The sequence below is a fragment of the Dermacentor albipictus genome, unplaced genomic scaffold (genome assembly GCF_038994185.2).
Source record: "Dermacentor albipictus isolate Rhodes 1998 colony unplaced genomic scaffold, USDA_Dalb.pri_finalv2 scaffold_60, whole genome shotgun sequence".
NCBI lineage: Eukaryota > Metazoa > Arthropoda > Arachnida > Ixodida > Ixodidae > Dermacentor > Dermacentor albipictus.
The window spans coordinates 402967-429859 of NW_027225614.1; the positions used below are offsets into that span (position 1 = coordinate 402967).

At 48.2% G+C, this 26893-nt stretch overlaps 2 protein-coding genes across 2 annotated transcripts; both read left to right on the top strand.

Annotated features, from left to right (window-relative positions):
• Positions 1-578: 578 nt before the first annotated feature.
• LOC139053049 (serine/arginine repetitive matrix protein 5-like) lies at positions 579-21235 on the top strand. Its single transcript, XM_070530183.1, has 4 exons — positions 579-759; positions 6147-6538; positions 7028-7351; positions 21047-21235. Exons 1-4 carry the CDS (start codon positions 579-581, stop codon positions 21233-21235), a joined length of 1086 nt encoding a protein of 361 aa, XP_070386284.1.
• A 40-nt stretch (positions 21236-21275) lies between these two features.
• Positions 21276-23037, top strand: LOC139053050 (transcription factor SOX-18-like). The gene is made up of 2 exons (XM_070530184.1): positions 21276-21300; positions 22553-23037. The coding sequence occupies exons 1-2, from the start codon at positions 21276-21278 to the stop codon at positions 23035-23037; spliced, it is 510 nt and encodes a 169-aa protein (XP_070386285.1).
• Positions 23038-26893: the final 3856 nt, after the last annotated feature.

Consider the following 26893-nt stretch of genomic DNA (forward strand, 5'->3'; position numbering starts at 1 on the left):
CCGATGTCCCCCGTTACGTGAAGACATGCCGAGACTGTCAGCGACGCAACACACCGCCGACAAGGCCAGCGGGATATTTACAGCCGATCTAGTCTCCTTACCGAACGTTTCAGCAGATCCGGATGAATTTGTTGCGACCCTTTCCGACGTCAACTTTCGGAAATAAGTGGATCGTCGTGCCGACGGACTACCTCAACCGCTTCGCTGAAACTAAAGCTCTACCAAAAGGAAGCGCAGCCAAAGTGGCAAAATTTTTCATCGAGAACATCCTGCTGCGGCGTAGTGCCCCAGAAGTCCTCATCACCGACAGAGGAACGACCTTTACAGCAGAGCTAACCCGAGCCATTCTGCAGTACAGCCAGACAAGCCACAGGAGGACAACTGCCTACCATCCGCAGACGAATGGTCTCACGGAGCGCCTGAACAAGGCCCTCGCCGACATGCTACCAATGTACGTCGACGTCGAGCACAAGACGTGGGACGCGGTCCTACCGTACGTAACGTTTGCTCACAATACGGCGGTGCAAGAAAAAAAAAAGATCACGCCGTTCAAGCTGGTTTACTGCAGGAATCGGACCATGACTCTCGACTCCATGCTGCCGCACTTCACCGACGAAGAGAATCTTGACGTCGCCACCTATCTCCAGCGTGCCCAAGAAGGCCGACAGCTCGCCCGCCTGCGGATCAAGAACCAGCAGAGGACCGACAGCCGACACTACAACCTTCCACGACGCTACGTCGAGTACCAGCCGGGCGACCGTGTTTAGGTTTGGACCCCTATACGCCGACGAGGACTTAACGAGAAGCTTTTATGCCGCATATCGGTCCCTACAAGATCATCCGACGCATTGGCGCACTGGACCATGAAGTCGTTATAGACGGCATTTTGCTATCACAGCGGCGCCGCTCACGACCTGAATTGACCATGCTGGGCAACTTAAGCCATTCTACCAGCGCTAACGGACTTTGGGGCTTTGCATAGCTGAACTCTGGACTTTCTTCTTTTAGACTGTATTACATTCGACTTTGTTTCTTCGTTGTTTTGTTACTGTTTAATAAGTATCCCTTTGTTGTTGTTTTTTTTTCGCTCTCCTGTTAGGTTTGTAGCATCGGGACAATGATTTTGAGAGGGGGGGCACTGGCACGTTTCCTTGTATATCTTTTTCGGGTGACCGCTTTTCATCGACTAAAAAATGTTATCACTCAGCACATGCGCGACCACATTATACGGAAGTTTGTCGAATGTTGTCGACGGTTCTTTTGCTGTCTGTTGTCACCGAAGCTTGTGTAATCTAACTGCATGTTCGACGCGAATTGTGTAGAACTTCCGGGAAGACACGCGGGCACCAGCGGTTACTCTGGAACCCTCGATGGCTCCTGTATAAAAGCCGATGCGCTTGACCGGGAGATCAGGTTTTCGACGATCGCCGACTGTGTTCGCCTCTGTCGCGGTTGTTTGAGTGTAGCCTGTTCTTGATGGCACAAGTTCGTCCAATAAAACGCTAGTTTTGTAATCCCAGTATTGCTGCTTTCTTCACCGTCACTACTACGGGACAATATCAAGAAGATGCAGGAACAAAAGGTAATGAGTGCCTCACAGAGTTTCCGGATCCCGCCCAGTAGAAGCAGTACAGCACATAAAAAATGCACATTTGGGGCAAAAAAAATTTAATAATTGAACAAAGAATTGTGCTTGGTATTTAAGCCAACAGCATAAACGCATCGCTAGTTTAGGTAATAGCATTGTCAAGGCTATACGCAACGAAGTACTATCAACGTAAATTAAGTTCAATATTCATTAAAAAAAGACGGGTGTGGCCGAATCATCATCATCATCAGCGGCCTAGTTACGCCCACTGCAGGGCAAAGGCCTCTCCCATACTTCTCCAACTACCTCGGTCATGTACTAATTGTGGCCATGTTGTCCCTGCAAACGTCTTAATGTCATCCGCCCACCTAACTTTCTGCCGCCCCCTGCTACGCTTCCCTTCCCTTGGAATCCAGTCCGTAACCCTTAATGACCATCCGTTATCTTCCCTCCTCATTACATGTCCGGCCCATGTCCATTTCTTTTTCTTTATTTCAACAAAGATGTCATTTACCCGCGTTTGTTGCCTCACCCAATGTGCTCTTTTCTTATCCCTTAACGTTACACCGATCATTCTTCTTTCCATAGCTCTTTGCGTCGTCCTCAATTTCAAAAGAACCCTTTTCGTAAGCCTCCAGGTTTCTGCCCCATATGTGAGTACTGGTAACACGCAGCTGTTATACACTTTCCTTTTGAGGGATACTGTGATATAAAGTTTGTAAACAGGGATGAAGTGCCTCAAACAGGCTGGCCAACGTTTCAATAGGAGGACCTATCTTCGTCAAAGGCGGCCTCGTCATCCTCGGCGTGTTAGTTTTAAAGGGTTAGTGCAGTGACGTCACGTGCGGGTGTTGTCGCTGGCGGCTGGTTTTAAAGAGAGAGATTACAAGAGGGAACAGGCGCTGTCGTCCGACGTCTGTGAGCCTCATTCTCAAGACGAGGGGACAAGAGCGTGAGAATGGGCACGCGGGGAGAAAAGAAAAGAAATAGAAGAAGAAAAAAACGAAAAAAAAGGAAGAAAAGGGGGGAGCGAGCCAGGGCGGCACCAAGACACAAAAAGGGGGGGGGGAGTGAAAGAAAAAGAAAGAGAAAAATGAAATCTTTAAGAAATACGGGGCCTTGGGAGCGTGTTGGGGATGCGAAAGGTTAGGAGGTATTCAGGGGGAGTCGTTGGCGGCATGTTTTTGAGGCATTAGAACGGCCGGTCAAGCGGTCTGTGCGCGAGGCGCGAGTAACACAAGAGACAGAAAAGAAGGAGAAAACCCACACACACACACAAAAAAAAACATGAGTTGAAAGTTACTTGAGTAGCATAGTAGTAATAGGTCGAGTAATTTTGAAATAGTTAAGGTGGCGACGAGGAGTCTGCGGTGCAATGTATGGGGTGACTGAAAGGCAGCGGCATGGTCTTTCAAGGGGCACTGCCCCACGCGCTTAACGTAGGTGTCGTTACGGCGGCATCCAGAAGGCGATATTCTGGCTTGAGGCGCCGAAAAAGGCATATTGACTTCAGTGGCAACCTGCTCTTCATGATTTGAGAATGCCTGCCAAATGCACCCCAGCCCATTCTTATTCTTCTGGTTATTTCAGTCTCATGATCCGGATCCGTGGTCATTACCTGCCCTAAGTAGATGTATTCCCTTACCACTTCCAGTGCCTCGCTACCTATCGTAAACTGCTGTTCTTTTCCGAGACTGTTAAACATTACTTTAGTTTTCTGCAGATTAATTTTCAGACCCACCCTTCTGCTTTGCCTCTCCAGGTCAGTGAGCATGCATTGCAATTGGTCTCCTGAGTTACTAAGCAAGACAATATCATCAGCGAATCGCAAGTTGCTAAGGTATTCTCCATAAACTTTTATCCCCCATTCTTCCCACTCCAGGTCTCTGAATACCTCCTGTAAACATGCGGTGAATAGCATTGGAGAGATCGTATCTCCCTATCTGACGCCTTTCTTTATTGGGATTTTGTTGCTTTCTTTGTGGAGGACTACGGTTGCTGTCGAGCCGCTATAGATATCTTCCAGTATTTTTACATATGGCTCATCTACACCCTGATTCCGTAATGCCTCCATGACTGCTGAGGTTTCGACTGAATCAAACGCTTTCTCGTAATCAATGAAAGCTATATATAAGGGTTGGTTATATTCTGCACATTTTTCTATCACCTGATTGATAGTGTGAATATGGTCTATTGTTGAGTAGCCTTTACGGAATCCTGCCTGATCCTTTGGTTGACAGAAGTCTAAGGTGTTCCTGATTCTATTTGCGATTACCTTGGTAAATACTTTGTAGGCGACGGACAGTAAGCTGATCGGTCTATAATTTTTCAAGTCTTTGGCGTCCCCTTTTTTATGGATTAGGATTATGTTAGCGTTCTTCCAAGATTCCGGTACGCTCGAGGTTATGAGGCATTGCGTATACAGGGTGGCCAGTTTCTCTAGAACAATCTGACCACCATCCTTCAACAAATCTGCTGTTACCTGATCCTCCCCAGCTGCCTTCCCCCTTTGCATAGCTCCTAAGGCTTTCTTTGCTTCTTCTGGCGTTACCTGCGGGATTTCGAATTCCTCTAGGCTATTTTCGCTTCCACGATCGTCGTGGGTGCCACTGGTACTATATAAATCTCTGTAGAACTCCTCAGCCACTTGAACTATCTCATCCATATTAGTAACGATATTGCCGGCTTTGTCTCTTAACGCACACATCTGATTCTTGCCTATTCCTAGTTTCTTCTTCACTGTTTTTAGGCTTCCTCCGTTCCTGAGAGCCTGTTCAATTCTATCCATATTATAGTTCCTGATGTCCGCTGTCTTACGCTTGTTGATTAACTTAGAAAGTTCTGCCAGTTCTATTCTAGCTGTAGGGTTAGAGGCTTTCATACATTGGCGTTTCTTGATCAGATCTTTTGTCTCCTGCGATAGCTTACTGGTTTCCTGTCTAACGGCGTTACCACCGACTTCTATTGTGCACTCCTTAATGATGCCCATGAGATTGTCGTTCATTGCTTCGACACTAAGGTCCTCTTCCTGAGTTAAAGCCGAATACCTGTTCTGTAGCTTGATGCGGAATTCCTCTAGTTTTCCTCTTACCGCTAACTCATTGATTGGCTTCTTGTGTACCAGTTTCTTCCGCTGCCTCCTCAAATCTAGGCTAATTCGAGTTCTTGCCATCCTATGGTCACTGCAGCGTACCTTGCCGAGCACGTCTACATCTTGTATGATGCCAGGGTTCGCGCAGAGTATGAAGTCGATTTCATTTCTAGTCTCACCATTCGGGCTCCTCCACGTCCACTTTCGGCTAACCCGCTTGCGGAAAAAGGTATTCATTATCCGCATATTATTCTGTTCTGCAAACTCTACTAATAACTCTCCTCTGCTATTCCTAGAGCCTATGCCATATTCCCCCACTGACTTGTCTCCAGCCTGCTTCTTGCCTACCCTGGCATTGAAGTCGCCCATCAGTATGGTGTATTTTGTTTTGACTTTACCCATCGCCAATTCCACGTCTTCATAGAAGCTTTCGACTTCCTGGTCATCATGACTGCATGTAGGGGCATATACTTGTACCACCTTCAATTTGTACCTCTTATTAAGTTTCACAACAAGACCTGCTACACTCTCGTTAATGCTATAAAATTCCTGTATATTACCAGCTATTTCCTTATTAATCAGGAATCCGACTCCTAGTTCTCGTCTCTCAGCTAAGCCCCGGTAGCACAGTACGTGCCCGTTTTTTAGCACTGTATATGCTTCTTTTGTCCTCCTAACCTCACTGAGCCCTATTATATCCCATTTACTACCCTCTAATTCCTCCAATAACACTGCTAGACTCGCCTCACTAGATAACGTTCTAAGGTTAAACGTTGCCAGGTTCAGATTCCAATGGCGGCCGAATATGGAGTATTAAAACCCCACATCCAGCGAAGCTGTTTCTTTCCAAAAGCTCCAATAAAACTTTGACTGTCTTGTAATTATATCGCATACCTAAAGAAAGCTCCCCGTATATATATATATATATATATATATATATATATATATATATATATATATATATATATATATATATATATATATATATATATATATGACTGTGTGGTTTGAAAACTTGCCCGCATGTCATGCTTTGGAACACTACTTCTTGAGAATTTTTAAACAGCCAGTCACCCATCAACACATATGTTGCCACGTCGGGACATTTACCATGGTTAAAAGATATAGGTGGGCTTGGTCGTCGCTGCCTGAGGAAGAAGAAGAAGACCGCGTGTGAAGGACGAACTCCGAATGGGCTCCGGCTCTTGGAACACCTCACAGCTGATCTTTTGTTTCTACAACGTGCTTACCACCACCAGTCGACGGATCTTAACGGGTGAAACCTTTTGATGCCAAGATCTACCAGATCCGGTGAGACCTCGGCCCTTGGACATTTCGAGGCGAGCAGGCCGCAGCGCTAGGCCTAACGTAGGCGCCGCGATTACGGCGTGACAGCATCGCGTGCCGCCCATGCCCACTGCACTGCTACCGTGACGATGGCTGCCCGAGACCCCCTGCCTGCTGCAGCATTGGACGAAACCACACCAGCCGCCCCTATGGATCAAGAACCGACTCCAGACAACGAAGACGGGACTTGGTTTCTCGTGGCCCGAAAGCGCAAGAAACAGGTTCAAGCTACGTCGAGCTTGCCACCCAACACCGAACCCGCACAGCAGGACCACCCACATCTGAGATTGCGCAATAAGAGCTCGCAGCTGCCCCCGCTACCGATCGACGACTTGAAAGTGGTCTTCCGACCGAGAGATGGACTGAATCTCGGAGAGTGGCCGCAGCACTCTATAGCCAGAGCTATAGGCACAGCGGCTCAATTAAACGAGAGCACGCTCCACCAGCTAACCATCCGCATACGCCGAGAGCAGAACGTCGCAGTGGTCAGCACACCGGACGAAGAACTAGCGGCAAGACTACAGCTGATCAAGTCTATATGCCTGGAAAACAAGCAGTACGAGGTTCAGGCCTATGTGGCTGCTCCGGATGCTTCCTGCAAAGGAGTCATCTCCGGCATAGAGAAGAACACAACGCCGACAACGCTGATGACAAATATCCGATCACCGATGGCTCAGGTCCTGCATGCAAGAATGATGGGAAATTCAGCCACGGCCATCATCACGTTCTCTGGCATTCGGGTTCCCCGGTACATCTACTATTACGGAGCAGAATACCGGTGCTACATTCATAAACCCCGACAGCAGCTGTGCAGCGTGTGCCTCTCCACGGGTCATCGAGCGGATGTTTGCCCAACCCCGGATAAACCCCGGTGTGCTGCGTGCGGAACTTCCAACCCCTCCGAAGGACATGATTGCACGCTGAAATGTTTTCATTGTGGTGGTGAGCACCCCGCCACTGACTCTCGATGTCCTGTAAGGCAACGCAAACCCTTTAACAAGAGGCACGTGTTCCGAGAGCAGCAGAAAACGGTGGAGCAACCACTCCAGCACGACAAGCAGTCCAGAAAGGTAACGACATTCAACGGTGCGGCACCTGCGACTACTGATGCAACACGTGGTCGTCCTCGCTACCGATCCCGGGGACACAGCCAGTCCCAAAGTCGCAGTAGGTCCAGGGTCCGCAGGCCGTCTAAGGACCAGAAGCACCCACGTGCTCGAAGCCGATCTGGGAGCCGCAGCCTGACGCAGCAGACACAGCCACCGAAGGAACCTCAGGCCGCGTGGACGAAAACGCCCGACCATCACACCAGGAAGGCAACAGCGGTGAGTTGGTCAGCGCAGTTTCCCCCTCTTTCCTCCGCTCTTCCTTCACCTCCGTCCGCACAGCAAGCAAACAAACAAAACAAACTGTCTCCCACAGCGACGCTTTCACTCACCCAAACACACACACTCGCACCTGAGAAACTCCCTCACAATTCCTGCACCAAACCAGAAGTGCGCGAAATGATAGAGGAAATGGCGACTATTTTAAGAGCGGAGATGCAAAAAATGAAGGAAGAGATCATGGCTGATGTCAAGCACATGCTACAACAGGTCATGCAACAAGCCATGACTGACATGAAACAGTTCATCAGTGCAACTTTTAGCTCAACTTTCAGCCATCAAAACGATTCACTTCCACATGACACTAACGCCACTAGAGAACCAAGAAGGTCACACCCTTATACCCGCCCGGCTCGTACAACAACACCTGCCCTCACCATCGAGGCGGTATCAACCAATCATGGCCAGGAAACCTAAGAAGCGCACTACCACCACCTTCCGGGTGTGGCAATGGAATTGTAGAGGGTACCGAAGGAAGAAGGGTTCCCTCACACAGTTCCTAGCCACACGTCCTCACCCACCAGACGTTATAGCACTTCAAGAAGTACATTGCACTCCCACACTCACTGGATACAATGCATACACTGACAAGCATGACACCACCAAACAACCACTAGCTGCCACCCTTGTGTCCAAACAAATCACAGTGATCGAGCACACGCTCGACAGCTCCCACATTCCGCATGTGCTCTTAGAAATTGTACCTAGGAATCGATATGAAACCAGCTTGTTTTTACTTAATATCTACAGTGCACCCAAATCGCGACGAGACGACTTCGGGCAACTTTTTTCGGCCGCCAGTAAACAAGCCAAAAAGTTGATTGTTCTGGGAGATTTCAATGCGTCCCACCCGGCCTGGGGGTACCAAACAGAAACACCAAAAGGCCGCCGTCTAGCCCACGCCATGAACCTTCATCAATTCACTCTGCTGACAGAACCTGACACACCTACCAGAACGGGCAACAGCGTAAGCAGGGATACCTGCCCCGACCTAACAATGGTCAAGGGGTTAACTCAATGCTCCTGGGACAACCTAATGGAGACTCTGGGCAGTGACCACAGCATTCTAGCCACAGAAGTCCAACTGGTAGCCATACGCACCCCAGAACGTTCAATTAAAATAACCAACTGGGACACTTTCCGGCGCAACAGAACCAAATCTGAACAACACGACCCGCCATCTCTACGCGAGTGGACACAACAGCTACAAGCAGATTTTAAAGCAGCCACCAAGCAACTTACTGCAACAACGGAGACACCGGATGTGGACAGACATCTGCTCCATCTCTGGGAGGCTCGAAGAGGCCTGACCAAACGATGGAAGAGGCAGAGGCACAACCGTAGGCTGAAACAAAGAATCGCCCGGATCACAGCAGAAGCTGAAGAATACGCCACCAGCCTCACTAATAGCAATTGGCACAACCTCTGCGACCGCCTTAATGGCACACTAAGTAGTTCCAAAACGTGGTCCCTCCTCAGAGTATTACTCAACCCAACGCACACAAGAACGCACACAACGAACACAGTCCGCACTATCATCCACAAAGAACAAATGGATGATGACGCGCTCCTCCGAACACTGCAACAAAGATACATTGCTACAGGCCACCGACCGGAGTACAAAGACTATCCACACGAGGAAGAAACCCAACTGGACGGCGATATTACAGAGACAGAAGTGAGGGCAGCCCTACACGGCATAAGACGAAACACAGCGCCCGGAGCCGACGGCATTCACTATGCACTGCTACGCAACCTCGACGATCAGGCCATACGGCAACTCACTGTATACTACAACGACAATTGGAAAAACGGAACGCTTCCACAGGAATGGCGACACGCCGATATCACCTTAATTCCGAAACCCGGGAAACCGCTGTCCCTCCAAAATCTCAGACCCATTTCGCTAACTTCGTGTGTGGGCAAGCTCTTCGAGCACGTAGTTCTAAATCGCCTCCAGCCTCACCTCGAAGCGAACCAATTCTTTCCCAATACCTTATTCGGCTATCGTCCAGGTCTGTCTGCGCAGGACATACTCCTACAACTTAAGGAGGATGTTGTGGATAGTCCAAGTAGAGCTCAAACAAGAGCCATTCTGGCGTTGGACCTCAAAGGAGCCTTTGATAACGTCTCACATGACCTCATTCTAAACAACCTTGCATTCTCCCGATGCGGAAAGCGCATCTATGATTATGTCCGAGCCTTTTTATCGGACCGAACAGCCACCATCGGCCTAGGTGATATTCGGTCGGATATCATAAAACTTTCCGGCAGAGGGACTCCCCAGGGTTCGGTTCTCTCACCCACCCTGTTCAACGTGGCAATGGCAAAGCTATCACCACTCCTCGACAAACTTCCGAACGTGCAGCATGCCCTGTACGCCGATGATATTACATTCTGGGTGACCACAGGGTCAGACGGCGCCATTCAAGAAGCACTACAGGAAGCCGTCAATATAGTTCAAGAGTATGCAACAGCCGGAGGACTCACATGCGCAGCTGAGAAGTCGGAGCTCCTGCTTGTATTTAAAAAACGGAACAGGACCGATATTCCACCAGCCATCACATTGCATCTCAGTGGCAACGTTATTCCAAGGGTAGACAGACTACGTGTACTTGGCCTTCACATACAACACAACGGGAAGGCCACACATACCCTACACGTGCTCCGCCAACAACTTACCCAAATAACGCACATGATAAAGCGCATTACAAACCGCCGACAAGGACTGAAAGAAAAAGACGTACTCCAAATTGTGCAAGCCCTCATAATCAGCCGATTAACCTACCACCTCCCCTATCATAATCTGACTCAGACTGAGATGCACCAGATGGACACCCTCCTCCGTACGGCACTAAAGGCAGCGCTCGGACTACCCCAACATGCGTCTACGCAGCTGCTACTACGACTGGGAGTGCACAACACCATCCGCGAACTAGTTGAAGGTCATCTGAACAGCCAATTGCAACGTCTGCAACGAACAATGCAAGGGTGCCACATTCTATCCCGGCTAGGATACCAAACACCGAGAGAACCACAACAGGAAAACCGCACACATCTTCCGCTTAGCATTCGCAACAAAATTCACGTGGCCCCAATTCCCCGGAATATGCACCCTGACCGTCATAAAGGTCGACGAAAGGCAAGAGCACAAGCCCTGGCTCACCTATTTGGCGATGACACATCAAACACTCCAGTCCTATACACCGACGTGGCCCGCTACCCACGGAAACGTGCCCTATGTCTAGTCGTACTAGATAGTGCAGACATTCTGAGAGCTTCGGCCACGCTCAACACTGTGGACAGTAGCACGGCGGAAGAGGCTGCTATTGCCCTAGCCATCGTACACGCTTCAAACATGCCGGCACCGGATGGACCTATCACAGTGGTCACTGATTCTCAGACCGCCTGCAGGACTTTGGCACAAGGGAGGGTGACACCCTACACACACCGCATCCTTACATCATTACACCCCACAGCGTTACACAGGGTGCGTATCGTCTGGACGCCTGGACACGCCTCTCTCCATGGTAATGAACGCGCTAATGCGGTAGCCCGAGAGCTCGCTAACCGGGCGCCATTGGAAGAGCTGTCCAACCCAGACGACGCACCGACAGAACCACTGAACTACACTGAAACTCTACAATATTACAGAGATACCAGGAGACACTTCCCTGCACCACATAATTCCCTTAATCGAGAAGATGCCGTTGCGTGGCGAAAGCTTCAAACTAATTCATTTCCCTGCCTCTTTTATCTTCACCTCTTCCACCCCACACAATATCCCTCATACTGTCCCTATTGTGGAGCAAAGCCGACAATATATCATTGCACCTGGGAGTGCCCACATCCTCCGGGCTACTCCCGTATTCCTTCACCTTCACCTTCCTCCTGGGAGACTGCGCTGACCAGCTCAGACCCGCAAGAGCAGCGACGGCTGATCCGGCGGGCACGCGGAGTGGCGCGGGCCAATGGGGCCCTGAACTAAGGGCTCCACCCTGCGAGGAAGTCGCCCAATCTGATGACAAATAAATGTTTTCTCTCTCTCTCTCTCTCTCTCTCTCGCTGGCTGAAATATTTACCATGGTGTCCACCCTCCCCCTCTGCCCCCACCTCTCTCAATTCCCGCTGGATTTGATACAGGTTGAGTGCACAGTTCTTCAAGGCAACGGCACAAATTCTTTTTTGGCAAAACACATCCATAAATTTCCACAGCGCCTGCATGCGTAATTCACTGCAAGCGTCATAATTAGTCTCCTGTCTTTGAAGTTTACTTACATATTGCTCCTAACGCGCCCTTTATTTTCGCCAAATATAAACAAGATATCTTGTTTAGTTCAACGAGGACATCGCTGAAACCAACCTGAATATAGTGAGAAAAAAAAATGACGGCTTAGTAATTATTTGCAACGCTTATAAGAGGACCAGGAACGTAAAAATTTTGGCAGAGATTGCAGTTACCATGTCCCCCACCCCTTTTCCACAATTTATAAACCTGTTGTAGTATAAATCATATCGCGGTCATATCCTACGCTCTAAAAACTTCTTATTCAATTATAAGATTTTTTACAAACGCTGTGTTTGATCCAAGCGCATTTATCTTCGCACAGAGAGCTTCCATAGGATACTACCAACTTTCGTTAAATTTTGCCTTGATGGTTTTTGTAGTTTTGCCAGGGCAGCCGGCTTAATTATTCTCTGCTCGTTAGACACGCTCATAACAATCTAGGGCGCTCGCATACGTAATTTATTGCTGAATCCCCAATTACCCATCTATCTTGAACCTCACCTGCGCATCACCCATTAACATGTCCTTACAGTGACCAAACATAACGAAGCAGCCTACTTTATTTCAGTGAGGACACCAGACGGAACTAATGTATCACGCACGAAAAAGCAGACTGAAAAAAGATTAAGGTTAACTAGTTATTCGTTTCGTTTCTAAATGAGCTAGAATCGCCAAAATTCCGCGACACATTGCACTTAAAATGCTGGCTATTCCTTCAAAGTAAAAATATCTGAAACGCAGAGTTATCTTGGGACATTGGGAAACCTAGCTACTAGCAGCAGCGTGATACTTTCGACCACTTGCTTACAATTGTTTTAACCTTGCGGTTGATCAACACTCATTTACCATTGCACATAAACATGGCATATTCTTCTCTTATGTTCGCAAAACATGACCTCAGTTGCATTTGCAATGCAACTGAGGTCATATCATACTGAGGTCAGGTCATACGTCTGTTTTACACCTTTCGTAAAACAGACGTATAACGTTATGGACCACTTGCATTCTACGGGAAAGTTCTACTGAAAAATGCGCATTCAACCCACCCACTTGGAACATTGCCTACACATTGTCCATATCATGCCCCTCCTTTTACCTAGATATAAACAAGATGCCTTGTTTAGGTCACCGAGGGCACTGGAGAAACAAACTACGAATCTCGTATCATGCACCAAAGCACATGGAAAAACGGGGGTAATTGTGTTTAAAATTCTCTCTATTTTCACGAAAATTAAACTGTCTCTTGTGCTGTTGTTTTCGCAGTCTGAGAAACATCTCAATTAGCGGCAGTACGACACCCGGGAATGCTTCAATCAGCAAATTTCAACAATGCCTCTAATGAAACTACACAATAAAAAAAGCTTTCTAGTCACTGAGAACATTTCTTCGCACTTGGAAAAAATATATACACGATGTCCCGCATATTTTACCGATCATACCGGGGGAGAAAATTGAATGCCATCTATAACGCCTAAAACTGATAGAAAGCGATTATTCAGTAACTGTTTTCAGAGCACACAAACAACCTACACAGTGCAAATTTTCAGCACACGTCCCCTAAAAGTGGCCTTCATTTTTTCTAAATACTAAATATCTGCTGTTTTTTCTCCAGCCGGGGAACACGGGATAGTGTAGCTCTTCTTAAGAAAAAGCCTGAAAATGAAATTTTCGAAGTCAGAAGTGACACATGCCTTTATAAAAAATTCAAGTCAGTGTTCTATTGGTATTCAAATGGGTCTGCAGGTCAGACCAACGTTAGAGTGTCTACCAACCGGGAAAACCTGGAATTCTCAGGGATTTCGAGTAGTCTGGAAATACTCGGGGAAAATTCAGGCAATTTGTGCTTCTATCAGAGAAAATTAGCTGCAATTTCTTTGAAAGGTAACGAAAGTCGCAGCAATGCCGGCTCGAGTAACAGAGAGGAATTGCAACGAATCTTCTTTGACGTCGTGCCGTCGGCTATAGGAGTTGCCAGTGCTCAGTCAACGACCGACTTTCTGGATGCCCGATGATCCGGACGGCTTCGAGGCACCACCACGTACCCCATAGAGTCAATGTATAACATCGTTTCTCCAAATGTATGTGAAATTTCGGACGCAGGAACCTTTCGCCGTCCGAATTTCCGGACCTTTCGCCGTGACCGCAGGTTCCAAACCGCTTTAATCAAATCCCCCGCCGCTGCCGCTTTGATTACCTCGCCGCTTCGAACCGGCGTTGTCGCACTCGGCTATCCTGGCAGCCGTAGCCACCACTGCGGTGACACTAGCTTACATCAGCCACCAATGCGGTGACACTAGCTTACATCAGCGCCCTTACACCATGTGCCACTCCTGTGCCACGGGACTCCCGCATGGATGTAATGTTTTCGGTGGAGGAGCTTGAAGCGGCACTAGCGACTTGCAGGCGCTCTTCGTCACCTGGGCCGGACGGCGTTACCTATGCGGCGCTCGCCAATCTTGGGCAGAATGCACGCCTCATGCTGCTAAACCTTTACAACGAGTCTTGGCGCAACGGTTTGGTTCCACGTGAATGGAAATGCAGCCGCTTGGTTCCACTTCTCAAACCTGGTAAATCACCGTTAAACTTGTCATCGTACCGCCCCATCGCTCTGGCCAGCTGCATAGGGAAAATAATGGAACGAATGATTTTGACGCGCCTGGAATGGTACCTGGAAAGTTACAACGTGTACCCAGATGCTATGGCTGGCTTCCAGCGTGGGCGCTCATCCATAGATAATGTCATCGATTTGGTCGCGTATGTTCAACATCAAAAACGGATGAAACGACTCACTGCGGCATTATTCCTTGACATAAAAGGCGCCTATGACAATGTAGCACATTATGCCATTATAGAGGCTCTGATTAAAGCAGGAATCAGTGGCCGCACTTTTCAGTGGCTGTGCAGTTATTTGACCGACAGGCATTTCTTCGTGATGACCGAGGAGGGCGCCACGACTCAACACCAAACGTTCTGTGGAGTACCGCAAGGCGGAGTGTTGAGCCCGACGCTATTCAACCTAGTGCTCGTTGGCCTAGTCCAATGCTTGCCCAACACAGTTCAGGTATCAATATATGCCGACGATATCTGCATTTGGGCGTCTGCCGTAACACGACTGCAGGTACGAGCACGGCTACAAAAGGCAGCTACGATAACATCTCTGTACTTGCGAAAACAGAACTTAGAGCTGTCTTCAGAGAAATGCTGCCTTGTTACATTCACTCGGAAGGAAATGAAGCGTTACAGTGTAAAGGTCAATGGGCAAGCAGTAGCAAATGCATGGAAACACCGCTTTTTAGGGGTAATTATCGACCGAGACCTATCATGGAGCCCGCATGTTTCATACCTGAAGAAGAGATTATTGACAATAATACATGGATGGATGGATGGATGGATACAACTTTCTTGTACGTCCGGCAAGGTTTAACGCGACCCGGGCTCAGGTCTCCCATGGAGGAACGTCAAGGCCCTGCCTCAACGCCGCCTCACGGGCTTGCTGGACTGCCCACGTCTGGATTCCGAGGTCTGAGCTGCGCAGAGCGGCGGCCCACCTCGACGACAGGGTCTCCGGAGTAACTGCCATCCCTCCTATAACTACATTGCACTCCCACAGCATGTGTTTGAGTTTACAATAATACATCTCCTCAAATTTCTCGCCGGAAAGTCATGGGGCACTTCGGCGCGGTCAATGCTGCAGCTGTATAACGCCTTGTTCCTCGGTTTCGCAAGATACAACCTCCCTGTGATTGGGAACACCTGCAAAACAAACCTGCGTGTACTCCAGGGACTACAAGCTCAAGCCCTAAGGACGTGTCTCGGTCTTCCGAGGTGTGCGTCTACAGCGGCAACGATTGTCATAGCTCGAGATCACCCAATAACAACGTACTTGGTAACCGACGCTCTCAGAGCACATATTCGCCACGTTGCCCGACTACCTTCTCACCACCTTGCCGCTCTACCCGCAGAAAGGCCACACGCAGCTATCAGTCGTATGATTGTTGCCAATCGCACCTCATTGCCAATGAACTACATGCCTGCAGCAAGACCATCCACACCTTTATGGTGCCTGCACAGACCTGAAGTACGCCTCACCATCCCAGGAATCACTAAAAAGGCTAACATGCCGTCGTTTGCCCTGAAGCAGGCCACATTACAACTTATACATGAGGTGCACAGCGGCCGCGTGCACGTTTACATCGATGGCTCAGTCACATCTGCAAGTTCAGCTGCTGCTGTGGTGATACCAACAAGATCCATCGAAATACAGCTAAAAACGTCGCATGTATCATCAACGACAGCTGCTGAACTGGTAGCCTTGAGTGCGGCTCTCCATTTCATTCAGGAGGAACCACCGCATCCATGGTCAGTCTTCTGTGATTCCAAGGCAGCCCTACAGAGTGTACTCTCAGCACTGCGCCATGGATCACATGAACAGCTCGTCGCAGAGATCAGAGAAGTACACCATCGCATAGTTGACGAAGGACACGATATCATATATCAGTGGTTGCCTAGTCACTGTGCCATACACGGCAATGATCGAGCAGACGCAGCTGCCCGATCTGCCCATGACGGCGTCAGGTGCGTTGCTATTCCTCTTTCGAGAGCCGACGCAGCGAAAAAACTTGCTGTACTGGCAAACGACCTGACATTAGCTCAGTGGAATTCATCCGAATTCACAAGTGCACGACTTCATACCCTGGACCCTACTTTACAACTCCGTATTCCGCCCGAGCTTCCACGACGCGACTGTACCCTTCTAGTTCGTCTATGGCTTGGAGTAGCATTTTCAAATGCGTACTCCTTTCTTATCGGAATGTCCGACAACCCACTTTGTGACTTCTGCGGGTGCAATGAAACAATCGCGCACCTTCTTTGTGAGTGCTCTCGTTTCAACCCGCAAAGAGCAGTCCTCTCAGCCACCCTAGACAAACTGGACAAGCGCCCACTGTCAGAAAACAAGATCCTTGGACACTGGCCTACGCGAACATCAGCGCGATCGGCTATGAAGGCGCTGCTGCGGTATTTAAAAGACACTGGACTTTCTACCAGATTGTGACTTCACTGTGTAACTCAGGATTGTACGGTGCACTGCATCACAGTAGGAACGCCTTTGCGGGCTGCGTGACAGTGCCCACAGAAACAGTTTGTGTGTACGTGCGTGTGTGTGTAGTTTTTTTTTTACATCTTTCTCCCTCTCACCTATCGCTTCCCCTTTCCCCTCCCCCAGTACAGGGTAGCCAACCGGAGATAATCTCTGGTTAACCTCCCTGTCTTTCCTTTGCCTTTCTCTCTCTCTCTCGCGGTGACACTAGGCCTAGCTGCTTCGACGTTCGCTATTAGCTTCTTCCCGTTGGGGGCCGTGTTTTTCATAGAGAAAATTCGCCGCTGTCGCAATGGCACCGACTCCGCCTTTGTGGTCCTTGCGATTGACTTCGAAGATCGGAAAGCATGTTGCTTTGCGTAATTCCGAGTCACGAAAGTCAGCTTCGCCTCCATGCAGAATTGGTACGATCTGATACATGCGCGGAAGTACTGCGGCGACACCCCCCCCCCCCCCTGTCGCCTGCTACGCTACTGGAAATATGCCATATTTCATTTTAATTCCACCTTATTATGTAGAATAAAGTGTGATCAGTGGGATTATTATTATTATTATTATTATTATTATTATTATTATTATTATTATTATTATGAAAACAACAAAACTTGCTTGATACGCGTGCTGTGTTGTACACCAACACATATGTTCACTTTGTGATTAATCTGCATTCTGTTTTCAGCACAAGCTAGGCTTTAAAGGGACGCTAAAGCGAACCAATAAATCAGTTTAGACTAATGAATAATTGTTTCAGAACCCTGCAGATAGCCATTTCAAAAAAAAAAATTGTTTGATTATTAGATGAGAAAATGAAGGTCCAAGTATCAGTATTTGAATTTCGCGCCGAAACCCCAGTGCCGGTACGTCAGCGTGACGTCAGGGATTCCAATATATGTTTTTGCATTTGGGCCGCGTCAGGTGAATAAAGGTTCCCAAAACTTGCCATGTTTAATATTTGGTTCCTTTAGAACACCATATAGTCAATCTGTACCACTATATATACTTAGTAGGCCCTAGAAGATGACATCAAAATCCAAGACGTCACAACCCCCAGGTGCGGGTACTTAAGTAGGCGTGACCACTCGTCTTTCGTTCTTGCGCTTTTTCTGGCTTACCAAACGTCTTATCGTTGTTAGAGTGGTGTTTTTGGTGTTGTAGAACGGTAATTTACTAATGCAGAAAAAAATCATTTTTCACTTTAGCGTCCCTTTAAGCACAAGTTTAGTCCACTCAAGACGAACAACAACATAGAAAAGACAACACAGCTCAGATGTCGATCCTTCTGAAGCTAGGGTTTGTTTGCATCACTAAGTTTAATCCCGTGAGGAGACGCATGGTTGTATCCAAAACATTCTTTATTAAGTTTCAAGCATCAGACTGCAGTAATCGTTATATACGTTACTCTATAAATATGCAATAGATATATACAATACTTAAGGCAATACAAACACCATAAGAATGCACTAGAATACAGATGAAAATTACCAATTGTAATTACAAAACATTATTTGAGAATATTTTCGTTAAAGGTAAGACAAGCAAGGACGACACCAAATAAACGTGGCACTATCAAAAACAATAAAAATACAATTCTTTATAAGCACGCTAAATATCACAAGAAGAACAAACAAGAGACAAACAACGAAATTTGCATATCTAGAATTACACTGCTAAGCGTTTCATTGGGAACGTGGAGGCTGGGAAGCGACACAATGAACTTATTGGAACTATTCGTGTATAGCGCAAACAGTCCTCTTTTAAAATGGCATCATTCGCGCCTTCGCTTTGGCGAAATCAGATATATTCTGTGCGAAGGATAGATCGCCGAGGAGGTCACTTTTAATGGACATGATAGCAAGCGAGTTCACCTTGTCGTCAAGGAAGCTCGAACGAAGGCGATTTTATCAGCGACAACTTGGAAAACGATCTTTCGGTCTCACAGTTTGCCACGAGTACGCTCAAGTAAGTTCAGAAAGCAGTAGAAAGGTTCGGAAGCACATCAGTAAGCTTTCTTTTGTGCAGCAACTTCATTATTCCAAGGGGATTCATGTCCTGGCACACAGAGTTGTGCAGAAAGTTCGCAAACTGAACGATTTCAGCGGAAAATGCTGGCTCCAAATCAGTTTTGTAGGTTTTCACCAACTTCTCAGCCTGCTGTGCCAGAGAGGCCTCGCTCCCAACTTCTATCATCACTTTTGAGAATCCGAACCTGTCGTAGAGTTCAGTGTAGGCATCCTTTCGCACTTACAAAGCAGAGCCTACACTGTCAAGTACAACATTGTAAGTCTCCACGATAAACTTTTTTCTACCGTGTAGCGCACTATCGCTTTTTCCGTCAGGGTGCTTACTCAAAACGATGGGCTTGCCCTCATCCTGATAACACTGATTGATACTTAGCGTGCGTGCTCTCTTTTCGAAGGTGTCAAAGAGAGGTCGCAAAGAATTAACAAAGCCTTCTAGAGAGCCCAGCTAGACTACAGCAGTTGAAATGTCTAGGCATGGTTTCTGAAGTGCTACGCTCGTTTTATCAAAGCGCTCCAAGATTTCACTCCAGAAAATCGCCATGAATGCAGTCTCTAGTTTTGACTGGCTCCCGCCTATCGTCTCAGTGCAATCACCTCGCGCAGTAACTGCAGTAATTGCAGGTCGCCGACATCGGCCCAGAAAAACGGTGAGACAGGCTCACCCACAAAAATGCGGCTGGACGGTTGATCCAATGATCATGGAAATACTGTGCGACACAGAGGATTGCCAACTCTGAAATGCATCATGCGTGACGTGTGTATGCAACCGGGCGCCTCTTTTGCGCATCCCTCTGGACAAGCTGCCCCTTCTAGCGCAGCCGTCTCCAAGTCCCCATATGGCCGGTGTTTCAATACATTTGAAGAAGGTTACGTTCCGCCCAGCACAGGATAAATTTAAAGGTTGTTGTTTGTTTTGTCATTGAATAGCGGCACATATGAGTGGCACATAGCCAGCGAGGCAACTTATCTTCAGAGAGGTTCATTGTAGAGCGGCACATACCTTCTGCCCGGTGTCCCAGTGACCAAAGTCGGCGTGAAACAGGTTCATTGAATTTTCATCTTACTTAATTCCTTTTAGCTAGTCAAAATTTCTGAATAGCAGTTCTTTTTATACTCGTATTTCCTTACCTCACCTTATTTTCGGCCAACCGCCAATGGTGCGTGTTAGCCACTCTTGGTGGCAAACAAACAAAAAACAAACAAACAAACAAACAAACAAAATCAAACAAACAAGCAAACAAGCAAACAGACAAGCAAACAAAAGAACAAACAAACAAACAAATGGTGCATCCGCAGCTTCACATACCCAGTGATTTAGTCCTGTGCTTGTTTTCGAACTCGCTTCCCTCACCACAGCATCTCAATGCTCTACCTATTACACCATAGACCCAAGTTGACCCAAGTTGGCCGGATGATCCAAGTTCACGGCAAAACAGATGGATAGGTAGACACCGGAAAGTGCATGAAGTATCCTAGGAATGCCATAATACCATTAAAGCATACTCTATCATAAGTTTTATTTCACTAATCCCGTTGTTAAAGATGAGTACCTTCACCGATCCTACACTTCAGCGCACATCGATCACCAAATCAAGAGGGGGGAGGGGGGACCAGCATGCAACTCCAATTCTTACTTTCAATCATTTATACGACGCACTGCCGACGACTGGAACCCCTCTCCCGCCTCCATCGCCGCCATCTGTGACACCAGTAATTTCAGAAGATTGGCAACGACTACACATGTACTCGCCACTCCTCTCTGCAATGCCCTCGGGCCTTGAAGGTATGTAAATAAATAGATAAATAAATAAATAAATAAATAACTCTCGCAGTGAGCAGCCGATGCTAGGCCGAAAGTGATGGAGAGAGTTCTGCTCCACACTAACTCTTATGGCTCCACAGTCAAATTGGAGTGTCATAAGGTTCTTCAGCGGCATTGACGCGTAGCAAGAGCAATTGGTGACCGGCTGTAGATAAGAATTTCGAGAAGTGCCCGGAAGAGTTCATCGGTTAAGCCTCTTCAATGTGCGATCGGTTTGATAGATAAATACCTCTATTGGCCAGGTAATTCTCTGGGCCGGCCGCATTTAGAGTTGTTGACGTGCGCATGTGCGTTAAGGGCAAAACAAAGTCCGGAATTGAGCGTCAGTGACTTGAGCGTCAGGAACTCGCAAGCGGCGAGGCTTCCAACCATGCTCTCATCACGCCTCTGCGGGCTGTGTTCGCAGATGGAAACCCTTATTAGAGGTTTTCCGGTTGCGCTTGTAACGCATCTCGACATCGGCAGTGAAATTCCGGCCAGCTCTGGCAACGTCGAGGAATATCGTCTCGTGGGAGATGACAGCATCCCCGTCTTGGAAATCCGGAAGGCCACAACGGAGTTTTCGATGATGTTCAGCAAGCGCAACTTGCGTTGAGCCATCGGCGACGACGTAGGAAGAATACGGGCGGGGAAGGATGGTTGGTCCGCCGCAGGGATGGCGTGAGTCGCGCATGCAATGTCCACCTTCTGGATGCAGTGGTGGCGACGCGAAATCCACGAAGTTAGGAAACGTTCCTTCGCGAGCGGTGGTTCTCGGGTCCCTGTCTCCCTCTACGGTGGACGCGTGGTGCAGAGGGAGTGCTACCGGCCTTGTCTCCACGAGCTTAAAGGCAAGGGTGTTCATCACACGGTTGCGTGTCGTAACCTCACCACAAGGCGAGCAGGTCTCCTTGCGGCTCACACCTGCGTTGCACGTGTAGTGCAGTGTTGCAGGCCTGGTATCTATGAGCTCGAAGGCGTGAGCGTGCATGACTCGATTCGACTACGCCGCAATGATGCCACACAGCGAACACGTCTCCTCAAGGAGACGTGTTCACTCACTCACTCACTCACTACCTCACTCACTCACTCACTCACTCACTCACTCACTCACTCACTCACTCACTCACTCACTCACTCACTCACTCACTCACTCACTCACTCACTCACTCACTCACTCACTCACTCACTCACTACCTCACTTACTCACTCACTCACTCACTCACTCAATCAATCAATCAATCAATCAATCAATCAATCAATCAATCAATCAATCAATCAATCAATCGATCAATCAATCAATCAATCATTTACCATACCCAGGAAAACGGCACGGTCTGAGAGCTGGTGCACGCACAGATTACAACTACTGCTACTAGTACTACTACTACTACTACTACTACTACTACTACTACTACTACTACTACTACTACTACTAATATTATTATTATTATTATTATTATTATTATTATTATTATTATTATTATTATTATTATTATTATTATTATCGCTATTATTACGGACGAAATCATGCTATCGGCCCTTTTATGGGGGCAAACCACATAATTTCTTGCATATTCTTTAGTCGCCTAATTAGTACAGATAAATAATCAACTCAGGAAGTGCTATAATAGGGACAAGCACGTACAATGGCAAAATTGTAAAGCGCTCTAGGAAACGTCCGATTCAACAATATTTATATTTGTACCTATTAGGCAATATTTTTTTCCCGCATTGAAAGGAAAGCCCGCGAACTTAGCTTTTCTCAAGTTTTCAAGTGGAATTTAGCTTCTAAATTAGTTTCCTCGATCCGCTCCTCTCTTCGCGAGCCACGAGAGAATACGGGCCACGAGCTAAGAAGAAGAAGAAGCTCGTCGTTCGATCGGGTCGGATCTTCTGACGGCTCCAGCTCTGGACACCCTCGGCTCTCCAGACGTCGACCCCGGCGAATGTGAGCCGTCGCCTTCGGCTTCGCTTCAGCAGACGACCAACGGCACGCGTCTGCGAAGCGTTCCCCGCCGTCGCTCACTGCCAGCAGCAGAAGCGTCGACAGCGTTGCCTGCCTTGGCCCCCGATCCCGGCGTGGAAGGTGCATCGCAGAGCAGCGAGGTCCACCACAGTTACCAGGTGCAGTCGTGCATTCCGCGACGTCCTAACACCTTCATGCTGTCTGCACATGGAAAGAGGCGATCGGGGGCCGCTGAGAACCCGAACGAGAACAACCAGCTTGTGAGCAGCCGCCCAAGTAAGCTGTGGCGTTCTCTCATCGTCGCCGACAAGCAGCATTACCAGCGTGACGCGGCCGCAGCTGCCGCTGTCCACCAAATGAAGCACCCGGGCTACGTGAACAATCAACGTGAGGCCCAGCGGTGCAAGGGACAGGAGCGCAGCAGCAAGCTCAAGAGTGGCACTTGGTGAACCAAGAGAAGCAGCCGAGCATTTCCATGGCCGTGGCCCAGAATCGAGGCACCCCGGAGTTTCAGCGGCAACAGAATCCGCCGCCGCCGCTGCAAAGGAACGAACGGAGGGCAACCACCGTTGCATGGGGCAGCGATTCGGCCGCTGGTCAAGCCGTCGGCCACTGTCACGGCCAGGGTGTCGGCTCGCTCGGCTGCGCGGCGCTACAACGTCCATCTGTTCCCCGGTCCTCTGCCAACATCACAGATGGGGGCGAACAGCAGCAACGGTGTGCCCACCACCCACTTAAGGGTAACTCGCGCATTCAAAGAACTTAAAACGCCGTGTGCCCGAACAAAGCTTGATAATCAGCTGGCCCCCACATTCCTGGACGACGAAGACGACGGCTTGTGTGCGGGCACGTGGTCGTTCGACAAGGGCAGAATCCGAGAGACGGTAGGCTCTGCAATTGCCCGCCCCAGGCGAAGGTCAGCCGACGTCGTCGACAGCTGGCTTCACCGCAGCGTACGACCACCAGCAGGCCCCTGCCAAGCGTTTGGCGCCTGCTGCTGAGGACCGAGTATCAGCAGATGAAGATTGCGCGGTTCTCATGCGCGTGGTCGTGATTAGTGCGAGGATGACTGATTGCAGTTATAGTTTATAAGTTCTGTTCATCGTGTTAGTTAACATAAAGGTGTTGCAATGGCCGTGTCTTCTTCTTCCTCTAATGAAGGGACAATTACGCCCTTAGAAGTGTCACGTATGACTGGCATCAATTACGCTGAGATGCCTGCTGCAGACGCTGTCGGCTGGAAGACAGAACGCGCCATAGCAACTACAGAGTGGAGCGAATACATTTGGCTTTCTTAGAAAATGAAGTGCGATCCTAGGAACTCGCAAGCTCTATTCTGCTCCTGGCTCAAACCAGTTAACTTTATCAGCGTTTCTGAGCTTGTGAGAGCTGTTGAAACAAAACCGTCATGAGCTCAGCTTATGTTGTCATTGTGGCATTTATTGCCCAATAAGGAACCACATGTAATCAAGAATGCTCACCCATCCCTTGAATCGTTTCACGTGGATACATTGACGTCCGTATCTTCATTGTCGCATAGAAGAGCCGTGAGCGCCGTTCTGATAATAGGCAGATGTGAGGTTTCATTCGCCTTAACATGTTGGTAGCACTGGACCTTCAGACTTGAACTCAGTAAAATTCTCACTTGAATGCTAGATTTGATTTTTAACTTGTAATTATTTAGATGTGCTGCGATGAATGGGATCGCGCGTTTAGTGGCAGTATTATAATACTTCCCCTGTTTCATCATCAAGCTTAAAGCCGCAGAGCAAAAAAAAGAACAGCTTGACTGGCTCGCGCCTAAAGTCCCAGTTTAGTAACCAATTATTGTAAACGAGTGAATATACCCAGTCATCACTGTAGCACATAATTTTTATTGCACATCAGCGGGATTAGCTGTGGGGAACGGTGAGATACGCTCGCCTGCAAGAAAGTGGCTAGATTTAGAGACGAATACACCACATTGGGCAGATGAGAGGGCTCATTCGCCTTATGGAGGAAATGGTAGCATTGACAAGTTGATGTGCAACGTGTTGCTAGCATTGGATCTTGAGACTTGCGCTGAAAATATTTTTTATTTGAATACTAGATTTGATTTTCAACTTGTTATTATTTGCATATGCTGTGATGTACGGGATCACACGCTTAGCGGCATCTTTATAATAATACTTCTCTTGCTTCACCATAAAGATACGAGGGGCAGAGAAAAAAGGAACCGTAGAAACAGCTTGTCTGGCTCGTGCCTAAAGTCCTAGTGCAGTAATATAGTGCTGTTTTCGAGTGAACATACCCAGTCATACCTGTGGCACCAAATTTTGGATGGCATCACCGGGATCGGCTTACTAAAACGGTGAGGAAGGCTCGCCCGCAAAAAAAGGTGGCTGGACGTGGAGAAGAATTCACAGGAATAAAATCCGACAGAGCCATACTCACGATGAATGTAGTGGTTGTCGATGAATGTCGTGGTTGTGGATGTATATTGGCGCCACCTCCAAGAACGCGCCTCGCGTGTGTTTGAATATACATGAAGCAAGTTACCTTCCACCGAGCACCAGATAATTTGTTTTTTTTAATCGAATAGCGGCACATATCCAGTGAGCCACGTTATCTTCAAAGAAGTTCATGGAAGAGTTGCACATACAGAATGCCAAATATCCAGTGACCCAAATTGGCGTGAAAGAGGAACATTTTTATCTGACTTCGTTGTTTTTGGTTATTCAGAATTTCTCGATAGTGCTTCTTCATGAATTCGTGCAATGGCTTCCATACCTCCCGCTATTCTTGGCCAACGTCCCATGGTGGGTATGAGCCACTCTTTAAAACAAACAAACAAACAAACAAACAAACACACAAACAAACAAACAAACAAACAAATGGCCAGTGATTCAGTCTTACGGTTGTTTTCAAACTTAGTTGCCCCAGCACAGTAGCGCAATGGTCTATGCATTAGAGCATAAACTGTCCAGCAACGCAAGATGGCGTGAAAACGGTAGAGACACAGATGGCTGGGCATATAGACACCAGAGAGTGTGTGAAAGATCCCAAGAGCAGCCAAAGCTAGGCAGAAAGCGATGGAGAGTTCTGCTACGCCCTAAGTCCTATAACTCCACAGCCGAACTTAGGGACTGTTCTACGGTCCTTTGTAGCCCTGACTCTAAGCGTAAGCAATTCCTGACTATAACATTAGCGAATAAAGTTCGCGAAACAATTGCTGATGAATTTTGCGAAATTAAGCTGTGTCCACGAGGGGCTTTGATTACGACTGTGTCACAGCTCTGCCTCGGAAAGCATGTTCTGAAATTGAAAATCGAGTTACAACACAGTGAACATATCGCGAAGCGAGATCGTCCCGTTTATTTTAGAACAGAAATGTGTGCTATAATATAACCGTCAGAAGACTGTTGCTACATGTAAGTCTAGACGGTATAAACAACAGCACTCTAAAAAAAAAAACAAGGAACTGGCTCCAGCAGGAACATACGTTTTATTGCAACCACATAATGGTATCTCGATTAGCAGAACGCCTCTGATCGTTTTGAGTAACAGCTAGAGCAGTTCAAGTGCCTGAAACTGTTATTCAATTGAGCCGCGCATCTGTAGAAGTAGCAATAGCTTTGTCATTGTGCGATCAGTTTCAAGAGCTTGTGGGGTCTTAAGGTCTCACAGGAGTACCGACAACCGCGGGTTCGAGCTTAGCGATCGACAGGGCCGTGTCAGCCGTAAGCTTCTAGCACCGCTGCGCGCGAGCTCAGGCCACAAGGGGCTACCGAGCGACGCACGCAAGAACACAGTATTGCCTTAAGTTAGCGGAAACCGTTTATTGTATCCGACGGCACCCGACACTGCACAAACGCCCGGTCAAAACCTGGCGGAGAACCAAAGGGGTCCCGCACCAAGGGCGGAAAATACAGCCAGGGGCGCCTGTAGCACGTCGCTGCAAGAGCGCAGGCTCAAGATGGGACACGCCGCTAGGAAAAGTCCCGGCGGCTAAGGTACTTGCTCTCGCGATAACCAAGGGGCCAACTCGCGAGACCTCGGGCACTCTCCTTCGGCTTGGACCTCCGATGAGTGCGGCTTGGGGTGGTACGACCTCGCGCGAGCACTAGGCACCCGTTCTTCGGCTTAGCGTCCGGATAGGATCAACACGCACGGGCAACGGCACCATGCGTGAACTAAGTCCTAGTCACAAAGGTGTCGTCGGACGAGAGGAAGCATGCACGTACCGGGCGCTGTCCCAAGGAGAAAAAGGGCACGCTACCGTCACGACAGTAGCCACCAAGGGCCGCTTCGTGACCTCATTAGCTC